We start from the raw sequence: 12474 nt of genomic DNA, 5'->3' as shown, positions 1-12474 counted from the left end.
TGAACACTTCTCCCTGCACAAGGCAGACAAATTCCCATCTTATTAAAAGAAGAATACTCCAGAGTTCTATGTTAACAGACTGTAACATTTCAAATTCTGGACATTCTAGATGAACAGAATTAGGAAAATAATCAAGCAAAGAAGTAAATGTTCCATGAAGAAAATTTTGAATATCAATTTACATAAGAGACCAAAGCCTTAACATTAAACCTATTTCCTTTCACACCATCACAGTTGAGCAAATATTTATACTGACAGGTGACAAGTGGATGAAGTTTTCCACCAAGTTTATCACCTTTAACTTAGGAAATAGCTTAAAGTTTAAAAAGTTTACACATGCTAATTGTGTGAATATCAAAATTCAGGTCAACTGTGTGAATACCAAAAGTCAGTTTGAAACACAAGTTTCTAAATACACTACAGTTTTCACTGCAACAGTGTCCTTGAGAATACATATCATAGATTTAGAAATAATTCTGCTTTGTACCCAGATTCTTTTGATATTTTCAAAACAGATAGGATCAGCAAAAGACCTATACAGGTTAAATTCTACAGAGAATAATAAAATATCAAAGTCTCTCACTGTATCTCACCAGATTCTCAATGGAGAATAAAAGAGGAAAAAGTCTAAGGTTCCAGATGAAAGTTGCCATGGACTTTAGTACCACCATCAAAAATAAATTCCTTCACTCATCCAAGGCATATAACTAGAAAACTAATTTCCATGGCATCAAATTTTATTTAACTTCCGCCTTCAGAGATAAAAACATTGGATCTTTTCCAAAACATTAACACAGAAAAAATAAATAGACTATTACCATCATGTAAAAACTGAATGGGAGAATGAAGCAAACAGAGGGGAAGGAAAAAAGTTCCAAAGCTCATCTTTTCTCCTAATTTCTTGAACTATCCATGCCAGGAGTACCTAATCTTTTCTCTATGAGGAGCTTTCAATTATCCGTATGTCTAAAGACTGCTTTAAGTAGCTTAAGACCAAGGACAGGAGAATGAAAAAGGAAGAGGGCTCTGGCTGTCTCAGGGGAGGGGAGTTCAGCTACTACTCCAGAGATATAGTTGTCTTTTCAAAGTTCAGTGAGTGTCAGAAACAGGGGCCACCAGACCACCCCAAACCTACGAGTTGTTGATACCATCCAATAGTAAGTCTTGAACTTTAGAGCTAAATTTCCAAATGCCCTCCCTAGTGGCATCTCAAACTCAATGTTTATAAAACGGAACTAATCCCCTTTACCAAACCCACTGCTATCACTACCTTACCCCAAAGTTGCCCCTCCTTCCTGTATTTCCTAACTTGGAGAATAGCACCACATTCAATTCATCTCCCAAGAGTCATACTGCTTTTAAAATCCTTCATTAATTCCTTGCTGCCTACAGGAGAAAATCCAAACCACGCGTCATGGTGTTCAAGACCCTTTGTGGTAATTTCTCCATCTCCACAGTCATACCTCTTTTTCTCTCCTCAACATAATACAATGTGTTCTAGCCATTCTAAAATATTCACAGGTTCTGGAATACAAAATCCTCCTTATGTCAATAAAGCCACTGCTACTCTTGTCCATCTAGAAAACTCCTATTCATTCTTCAAGATTCAAGTCAATGGTAACCTTCTCAGTCAAAATTTTCTGACACTTCATCAAGAAGAGTTGAATAGTTGTTCTTCTATCTTCCTGATCTTATAGGATCCTGTGCATTTAACATTACTGTTATATTGATAATATTTAATATATTGATTTTTGCTTGTTTTCTTGTCTCCCCCAAATGACTAATCTTAAAGGCAGAGTTTTTACCTTATACATTGCTTAAATCCTCAACATGCCATGAAATGCCTAGCAACTAGTAGAATGATCAGTAAACTGCTGAATTGATTAACTTATTATTGATCAACTGGACTTTGGTTTTCCTCTATTCAGTCCACTTAATCTCCAAGATTTAAAAAAAAAGTCTGGAAAAGATAAGAATGGCACTTCTTCTAATCTTCCACTCCTGAAGTCCATCAGAACTTCCATTTGCCTCAAAATCAACTTAAGTCTCACCAATGAGACCATACTATGCCATTCTTATTCCTTAACTTAAATACTCAAGGTAAGCCTTTTCTACACATTTATAGCAGTTTTATGACTGTCATTTGACTATCATTTGTAAGTGTTTGCCAACCACTAGATGCTTAAGAGATTAAAATTTTTTTAAGAAAGAAAGAAAATTAAAATTTTTTCTTTGTTTCAGAAAGCTCCTAGATTCTCAGATGTACTGGCAAAAAAAACTGATTTACAATATTTGTAAATACAAACTGAAGAAATGCTATTACAACAAAACCACAGCTATTTATGGGTATGATTTTTAAAAACTTAATTAAGCATTATGTGGTTGTCTGTGTGTCATTTTGTAAAAAGCTGAAAATTTAAGAAGAAAGAAAATGGTAACGCAACAGGAAGAAGACATATACTGAGGAATGGCTCATGGTATGAGTTAGGTTATCACAGACCTTCTACACTGGAATTTGAAATGAAGGGAGCACATGTGGTATATGCTTATAGAGGACTTAACACTAAGGGCATTCTTCTGCTACCTCTACCAGCAGAGTGGCTTCTGAGAATGCATGCCAAATTAATTCCCCAGCTGTTCACATGCATATAAGCAGCTGCTGCTGTTACTGCCTAACACTTATGGTAGTCTGTCAGCACCTCTAATCTCTACCATGGCAGACAAGCCACTCAACTAAGGCCTTTGCTGTACTTCCGAGGACAGAATCTCTGAATTGAGAACTGGGTGGCACTAGACTGCCAGCTGTGAGCCTCAGAGCTTCTAGCTGCATGTTGCTGGGTCTATCAGCTGCTAAGCCATTCTTGCTAAAAAAATAAGCTTAACAAAAATACCTCTGTACAGAAATTTTCTGAAATCATGATAGCACTCAATGCAAAATAGAGTTCAATCTACAAAAATTCATTTTACAGATGTTTTAAGAACACATCTATTTTATAAAGTAAGGCATATCTGTATGAACAAAATTAAAAAGAGAGAAGAACCTATAGGAAATCAAAATCAAAATATTTAAAAAGAATGCATCAGGAAATTAAATGTAAAGGTTCCATGTATTTTTACATGACATTATTTTTGCGACTATTAAATGCTCAGAAAGTTTTTAAAATATTAAAAAGCCATCTAAATATCTCAAATTAAGATAAGATTCCTAATAGTATATTTTTTCAGATTTCTATATTAATTACTTCCTTGAGTGGTTTAAAATCCTATGTTTTCTTCCTCATTAAAGCAAAAGCACAGTTACACAGTGTAATCATGGCTCTGAGGTCTTAGTTACAAGACCTCAGTTACCATATATTAACTAAATATGCCAAAATAATTTATAAAGAGCATTCAAAACAACCTTTTGGGCCTAATTTTTTTTAAATGCACATGTATCTTCCTTATATTAGAATCAAACATAGTTATCAATTACTTAATATTTATTAACTAAAATTATTTATTGTTAATATTAGTAACATCTTTTAAAAGTACCTTGATCTTTGTGTTTCTAAAATTTTTCCCAGTCCATTTGTTGATCTGAAATAAATATAAAAATGATGAAAGTAAAAAAGTAAATGTTAACTTTTTAAAAAACCATTCCATCACATTATTTCTAAAACATGAAGTAAGCATATACAAATATATCCTAGAGCTAGAGAACAATAAACAATAAAAAACAAACTTAAATTTTTTATAGTTTAGTTTTTCCTTCTAGTCATAAATCAGGTACATTCCACTTATGCATTAAAACATGATATGCAAAAATCTACTGCACAACTGACAGACTAGGGGCTACTTTGTGATTTTTATAAAGACCCTTCACTTTAGAAAAAATGATTCATAAATAGCCAGTAATTCTAATATTCTTAAAATGAGCAGATAAACTTTTAAATGACACCTAATTTTCCTCAACACACATTGTGGAAATGGCTATACACACACTAGATATAAAAACCTAGTTACGAGTGGCTTTGACCCCAGCCTGTCCTCAGTATTCAGCCACACATCCAGTTTTTTAATAGAATAACCTCTTCAGTTCTCTAGCTAGGATCTCTACCTACTCTGCCAGGCCTCCCCTTTCTGATACAAAGATAATGAAATATGGCTCCCTTTGTATGGTGCCAAAAATACTTATTAAATCCTTTTCAGTAAACTGTACACCTCATCTATTTATATCATCAGTTCCATTGCCTTTAGGGTTACTTGCTGAAGATATGTGCTATTTGTTCAAGCTTGTTCTCATGGGTAAGGCTTCCCAATGATTCTGAGGCAAGTCTCTCTACTAATTCACAAAACTCTTAATCTTCTCTTTTGAATGTACTCTATAACCTGAAGGCTATTTCCTCTCAAACATGTTTATCTTCTTCCAACTCTTCAAATCTAATTCTGAGTAAGTCGCAAGTCTGAGGTACAATGGAGGGTAAAAAGCCCAAAGGGTCTGTAATTTATCAAAGTGCTTTGTCAAATTCTTTTCTGGTATTGCTATACAGTACAGGCTGGCAACAAGCTGGCTAATGTCAATACTGCTCGTGTTAGAGATCCAGCTTACATAGTCAGTATGGGGATAGAAATGCCCAGTAGTAACAATTTCTCTTTTTATGCCAAAAATGTTTGTGACATAGATTATGTTCCCTGTTCTACAATCACAATGATGCATAGGATTTTGAAAAGAGAAACAAAATTTAGGAGAGCAGTGTCAAAAGGGGTGAAAGAAATAATCTCCATTCACCACTTTCATCTTTCTAGACTTTTCAAAATTATCAACCATCTTTCTATTTCTTTCATTTTTTTATTCACTGTAACTGGAAATTACTATGTAAACTAAGAAAAAAATCTACAATCTAATAATGATAATAATAGCTAACAGAGCACTTACTATGTATCAGGCACTGTGTGAAGCTTACCAACAACGCCTCAAACCAAACACAGATTCCGAAGTCCATGATTTTAAACATTATTCAATACTACACAGCACTACCTACCCTCCACATGGAGACATTCTTACAGCTTTTTATAGTAAAGTCTAAGAGGATATTACTACTAAAATAAGCCAAATAAGAAGAAAAATATGAATTCTTTCTTCTGCAATCATTAAACCACTGCAGCCAAAATCCTAATGAGCCTTACCTTTATTGATTCAATTCATAATATATATTATATGAACTGGCACTGACAAACTCAAAATCTGATGTCAGCATATTGTACACACTGAAGATGACCAATAATAAAACCTATCAAACGTTTCTCTGTAGATGGCTTTTATTAGTTTAGGTCTTACAAAATAATTAAAAGTCCCTGAACTCTAACCTCATTTGAAAAGTCCAAATGACTGTTGGATCTTTTAACACATATCTGAGTACCATTCATATTGTCCTATGTTGATCAGCCTTGGCCACGGACACTGAAGACATTAAAGCTAGCTGGAAAACAGGCATGGTTAGATGACAGTTAAGGAAGACCAAAGTCAATGAGGGTTCAGGGAAAAGTGAAACTACCTGAGACAGGGAAGACTTCGCAGGAGGGAGGGAGAAAGAGGTGGGAGGAAGGGATGAGTTCCAGAGAATGGCTAAAATAGCTTAGAAAAGTAGAGAAAAAGAAGGAATTCAAGGATTGACAGAGTGAGAGTTGAGAATACATTAAGAGTAAAGAAAGGATTTGGTAAGATACCTCCATGAGAAAATAAGTAAACCGTCCTGGGTAAAGTTAGGGCACTTCATGTAGGGAAAGAAGAGTCAAAGAGAAGACAGGAAAATGAGGAGGGAGTCAGAAGACCCTGAATATCAGTCCATGAACTTTGAACTGTAGTTGACCACGGAACAACTTAGGGGTTAGAGGCACCAAGCCCCCTCACCCTCGAAAATCCTCATACTGCTATCTCTGCCTCAAAAACAAAGGAATTGATAAATGATTCACCCAAGGGCAAGAAGCTGAAAGGGTTTGAACAGAATCAGGACTCAAACCCTAGTTCTTTTAATTCCAGATATTATGATCTCTAATTGAACACAAACTTTTCCCCATACTTAGTTAACTTAAAGATCTGTAAAATGAAAACACAGATACTATGTTTATTGGAAAAAAATCCACATATAAGTGGATCTGGGCAGTTCAAACCCTGTGTTGTTCAAGGTTCAACTGTATATTCTGTAAGCAATGGGGAACAATTTTATATATCACTATTTACATAACAGTCAATTAGGCAACAACAAAATATGTGATTCCCTAATGATACTTGAAGCAAGTCAACCTTGAACCTTAAATTTCTACAGGGCAATAGTCATGGTAAAAATATTCCATACAGCACATTTTGAATTTGTAGGTACTTAACAAACATTTCTAATTTTGTACCTAATAGTTGTTCTTAATTTGCTTAAATCCTCTTCTGAAACCAAGTCTGTTTTATTGAGGATGATGATATCCGCCAAAGCAACTTGCCTAAAGTAGCAAACAAATAACAGATGTCAAGAGAAATGTTAAGAAATTAAAAATAAATAAGAAACACCTCCTCAAGATCAATTAGCGGTTAAGAAGGATATAGTACTCTATGTAATGATTTAATTTACTCCTAAACTATTTATCATCCTTCAAATAGTAAGGATGAATTGTATTCATCACTATATAAACTCAGATTTCACACTATTCATTCAAAAAATATTTACTAAGTGCTCTTACTTGCTACTCTGAAACTACAAAGATAAGCCTCAAAAAGTTTACAATCAAGGATAGTTTACAATTAGGATGATTTTCAACTCATGATTTTCTTTGTAAAGAAATGCATAAAATTCTGATATCCAATGTGGTAGGAACAAAGACACTCTACTTACTAAAATATTCCACGTAATAATTACCATAATTTTCAAAGAAATACAAAGAACAAGTTCACTTAACATTAATACTACATTGAACACTTTTATTAAAAAAATTACACTTGGATCTTGAACAATTATCTTCATCACTACGAATATTTATTTTCTCTGTAAAACAGATAAACTATTACAGAAATTCAAGTTAAAGAATCCAGTTGACAGGATGCTGGATAACAAAACAGCTTACTATAATTAGAAACTCTATTTTCTATTAACAAGAGTAGTAAAGCTGAGGATTCTTTAAAATTTCCTCAATTCTTCAGGAAAGTTTAATCACTAGACTATTTGTTCCCAATACTGGTTTTATGCTACCTGAAGGTATAGCTAATTATTTCAAAGAACAACCAAATTCTCAAAAATAAATCAACTTCAGTTCACTGAAAAGCAGATTTCAACAGTATGTACATCACAACCCCATTTTTATTTAAGTAAATTTCATAAGAATAAAGATTGAATGTGCACATCTCAAAATATAGACAGTTGCAATCTTCAAATTGGAGGGCTTCTATATTTAACTTTTTTTTGGCTTTTATAACATTTTGCTATTTTCTATTTGGCTTATATTTTCTGTAACAAACATATTTTAATAAGGAAAAAGTTACAAAAATATTTAAGTTCAGTCTAATGTGAATCATAGCTATATACCAAATGAAGTGTTCAGGCAGGATTACAAAACAACAGAGTACCATATTCTAAAATGATAGGGAATCAATCACCTGCTTGCAGTCTATTAATGTCAAGATCATCTGTAGCAAATCTTGGGGTGGAGGGACACCTCCCTTTTAAACCCAAGAGCATATTTAGTGACTGTTGTCTATCCCAAAACTCTTTTCCCATTAGCGAGAATATGCTTAGGGTAGGCAAACCAATTTAAATATGCATAAGTCTAAAGAGAACCCAATTAGGAACATACAGGTATTTAAACAAAAAAGTTCTAAATGCCAAATTGCAACTATTTCCATATTTATTCCTCTGTTGCTCTGAGTAACAGTGAAGAGTTGAATCAAATGAATTACTGTTAAAGAAGGCAGGAAGTGAATCAACTCTTTTTTAATAATCATTTTCAATCCCAAAGAAATTGTATGAGAACAAGAAAATATTTTTAAATGTGAACATCTTCCAAGTTCCTCACAAAAAACTCCTGTGCTCAGCACTCACTTTATGCTATAATATAGTTTTAAATAGAGAAAAGATCTTCCTTGACTATGTTTTTATGTTTCTCAGTTTGTTTTGTTTTTCATATCAATAATTTTCTTTTCCCATTTAGCCAGTAATCAATATATACTTTAAATAAATGAATACCTAGAAGCTTCATTGATAAGGCCATCAGGTTTTTCTTCTGCTAAATGCTAAATAAAAACAAAGTTTGAACAAAAGTTACTGTGGTGTAACACACAACCTAATGTCAACACAAAGGATTTTACTTGAGGGACTCCTTTCTTGCCTCTAATAAAAACTTCAACAAGTTCTATTACTGAATACCCAAATTCAGGACTAACTTTTCTATCTGAACGCATTTTCTTCCTCACTTGTAATTTTTTCCCTACAATGAACCTGTGAGGTGTGAGGGCTTAAACTTTGTCCCCAACCTCTTCTTTTTCATAAATGGAAAACCCTCCAGATTTAAATAATGTCATAAAAACATAGAACATTATAGTTCAGATTTTAGGCAATTTCCTTTTTACAAAACTGTCTTTGTTCTAAATATTCATTATTACTTATTAAAAAAAAAAGAGATAACCACTGAAATTGTACTTTTAAAAAGTCTACTAGACTTTCCTCCATCCTACCCCACCCCCCAGCCCCCACCCCAGAACCATACACACTATGAACTCATACTGGGCCCTTCCAATTCCCTAGAAACAAATTAGCTGTGGGAAGGACACAGTCCTATACCCAGCATAAAGCAGGTTATCATTTTGAAACCCACACTTAAATGATTTGGCCTCTCTGGGCAACTGTTTAGTTTGCACCCTGCCAGAGTCAAGCTAGTGCCAAAAAATACTTTGACGTTGACTTAGAAGCCCACAAGGTCATTTTGATCTCTCTGGAAGTAGTTATTATTTTTCCATAATCCTATTTATATCCCTAAAGTCACCAATGTCATAAGGTTCTTCTCTGAAAAATGTTCCACCTTCATTACCTTAACCCTCAATAGATGTTTCCTGTCACAATAAAAAGCTGCCTACTGATGTCAGAGGCAATTCGATTATATAATACTTTTTGTATTTGAATTGAACTCCACAAATTATTAAATCCTTTTACAAACACTATCTCATTTAGCCTTCATAACGATTATGGGAAATGGCTGTTCTCAATTTATAAAAAAGAAGCTAAATCTAACACTGTCACCATCACGGGATACCTTACCATAGGGTGATTTTTCAAAAATGAAAATGGGCTCAATAGAAGGAAAATGAATATAATTTTTAAATCTTCGTGAAAGCTTTTTATGTCATATAAAATCAGTCTTGCAAACAGCGTTACACAAATGTTAATAACTGCATAAAAGTATATGCATAAGATTACCTAAAAATTATATTCAAAATTATTTCATCAAATCAGTTTTACAATTCATGAAGAGGTAGATCATCAAGGTATTTGGATAGTTTGGGACCTAAGAACAAGTTGGTAATCATTTTATTTAATAGTCTTGGTAAAATCCATAGAGAAAAACTTTTTTTCTTCTAAAAGTTTGCCAAATTCTATTTTTAGGGAAGCTAGCCTAAACTAAAACTAGAGTAATGATGTACTGATCTCCACTTTAGGTACAACCTTATAAATTCAACTGCAGACCCACTCTGAAATTATGGAAATCACAGAACTTGAAGAATATTGTATCAAAAATTGTTTCCTGTCAAAAGACCAAGTTTACTATTTTTGCTAATTATTGTTGGCCTGAGGCTATAACAAATCCTTTCATTACGTCCTCTAGAGAATAAGGGCTATTACCATCCCAGGAATAGTACCTGGCACCCAGGTTCAACAAATACTTATTGAATGAATTCTAGTTAACACCTCCTATTTGTTGACACAGATACATGGATGTTGTTATCTGAAAAATTCTACATAAGGTGAAGCAACAACTCCCTTTCTTTTCAGCAGTAAATCTGTTTAGTAAAGATGTATTTTTAGCAAGGTATCTGTCTCTGAATGATCCTATAATAAGTTCTTTTAAATTTTTGAAATATTAGCAAAATATTGTATTTTTGACCTTTTGTAAGATTTATTTATATATGAATTTGGGACTTTTTGGCTGTGAGCTGGAGGTGTATAAAAAAGATATGGTAAGAAAATTAGAGATTTTTTTTTTGACTATCCATACCTAAATGTAACTAATAAAATAATATTAATATTTTCACAAAGTAACTCATGTTTTTAATGCATCTAATCTAATCTCCAGAAGATTAGAAATTTTCACTCAAAGCTAACGGGGATGGACTAACATTTCATGACCTCTAGGAAGTCAAGAAGTATCAAATATAAAAACATGTTAAAATTCCCCAAAATAAAAACCTGCCAATAGGTACAACTCTATTAAGAATATGACATGTAATAAAACATATAAAAAAGCAGAAGAGATAAATGTCCCTGTTCTATGCACATATGAAGGCTATACAAACATAAACAAATAATAAATGCACACTAACATTTATTTTCTCTGGATATCAGCCCATTTCCCTTATGCAACTTCTTACCTTCCCAAGTCAAACTTTGCAAAAAGACTAAAACCAATGTCTGCTATTCAAAAGGACATTCTCCAGTAGCACATAATACAACATTAGTCATTAAGTCAGATGACTCCCATTTACAAAGTGAAAAAATGGAAATTGTGACATTCTATTTTACCTGTACAGGCAAGGAAGGAAAAATTTTTGCAAAATGTTTTTCAAAATATTGTGTGTGTCTGTGTGTGTATATCCCCAATGGATTCCTCATCTCTGCTTAGAGACTGTGGCTTTTGCTTATATATCAAGAAAAAGACCAGAAAAATTTTGGTACTAATTAATCCAACATATCAAAAAGGTTAAGGTTCCACCCTCTAACTTAGCACAGCGTAAGAAAGAAAGGAATCCTTTGAAATAACACCATCGTATGACACAACTTCATTAAGGGCTTTTATGTAGAAATAGAAACAAGCTGGACCGATAAAAAGAAAGAAAGAAAGAAAGAAAGAAACACTGTTGTTGACCAAAGTGGAAAGAAATCTAGTGTCAAAGATGTCAGTGACATTTAAAAAAAAAGAAGCAGCAGCTATTTCTTTCCAATGGATTGGTTATAGATCTAACACTATTTTAGCTTTTAAGAAAAGATTATTGCATAATGTCAGTCTATTTATTTTTCTGGTCTTTTCCAAGCCAAACTGTTTTCGGACTGAATTGTTTCAACAGCTTGTGCAATATAACAGAAGAACCAAAAAGAAACCTCTGACTTGACCTTTTCTGTGTAACTTCATTCATTGATTCTATTGCATTAAATGCTGTCACTTTTGCAGAACTGAAAAGGACAATGTCAGTAGCCTGGGTGTCAAGTCCTGAGAATAGAGAGCTGTCATTTGAAGTTGTCCAATTCTTTGCCCATGATTAAAAAATGAATATTTCAGATCAATGGGTGACAATCCCATTAGAGTGATAGCCCATGATATCAATTACCACTTCAGTTTCAATTTGGCTGGCTGGCCACAAGGTACCATTTCTCAGCTTTACTTCTGATGGGCTGGCTCTGTGAAGCATGACACCCTTAAATTGCTGCCCATTATCCAAGTGTCATTACTTGTACTGCCTCAGAATTCTCTGAATCACAAGCAGCTACTGGGGTCAAGCTTTGCAACCAGAGGAATTAGACAAGTTGGCAAATCCTTCATATAAAGGAAAAGTTATTTATTTGGCACCTGACGTAGAAAATCTAAAGTTTCCATTATCCTGACAGTATGTCAGTTTTGTGTAGGTATATTGATTTAATAATTTAAGATGTTTTATCAAGGTGGGAGGGGGTTAAACGTTTGCTGTGTCTGCATTATTCAGAATGTTGCTTTGTTTTTTTTTTGGTCTCTATCACACTCATGGTAGATTCTATTTAACTCCTTTCCACATCCAAATATACATATAATATTATTCCCATAATCATAAATACATAAAGAGTTTGATTTTGGGTCTGGTACTGTAAGTCTATCAAAAAAAAAAAATCCTACTATCCATCCTGAAGATAACCCAAATTTGGCAATAAATCTATATAGGAGATGGATTCAAACATGCCCTTTAATAAACACTCAGAGTGAAGAATTTGACTTTTTTTTTTTTTGCTTCCTCTGTAAACATTTTGCTAGAAATATCATGATTTCAGAACAGTTGGAATATTTCTGAGTAAAAACTGTAATATCTGGGGTCTTTCTTTGGTTCTTAAGACTATTAATAAATTTTGACTTAAAAATCTAAAAAGGATTCATCTCCCAAACTTCTCAAATTAGGGTGCTCTATCCCTGAGGGAACTGAAGGGCCAATCAAGGGGTATTGGTAACCATTTGACAAGCCTGCCATCCTAATTAAAGGTTTGGAAGAAAAACAAACTTGTT

The 12474-nt window shown here is 33.5% G+C and overlaps 1 protein-coding gene across 2 annotated transcripts in view; it reads right to left on the bottom strand.

Annotated features, from left to right (window-relative positions):
- Window positions 1–12474, bottom strand: part of LOC309634091 (putative COBW domain-containing protein 7) — a 47006-nt gene that overhangs the window by 19004 nt on the left and 15528 nt on the right. For both annotated transcript variants that reach the window (XM_082403691.1, XM_082403692.1), the window contains 3 exons: window positions 8205–8251; window positions 6385–6471; window positions 3532–3576 (listed from right to left, as the gene is read on the bottom strand). In XM_082403691.1, the coding sequence (XP_082259817.1) occupies window positions 3532–3576; window positions 6385–6471; window positions 8205–8251 (179 nt within the window). The remainder of the gene's footprint in view (window positions 1–3531; window positions 3577–6384; window positions 6472–8204; window positions 8252–12474) is intronic.

The sequence above is a fragment of the Balaenoptera borealis genome, assembly GCF_965194805.1.
Source record: "Balaenoptera borealis genome assembly, chromosome: 8".
In the NCBI taxonomy this organism is placed as follows: Eukaryota; Metazoa; Chordata; class Mammalia; order Artiodactyla; family Balaenopteridae; genus Balaenoptera; species Balaenoptera borealis.
This window is presented reverse-complemented; position numbering and strand designations above follow the sequence as displayed.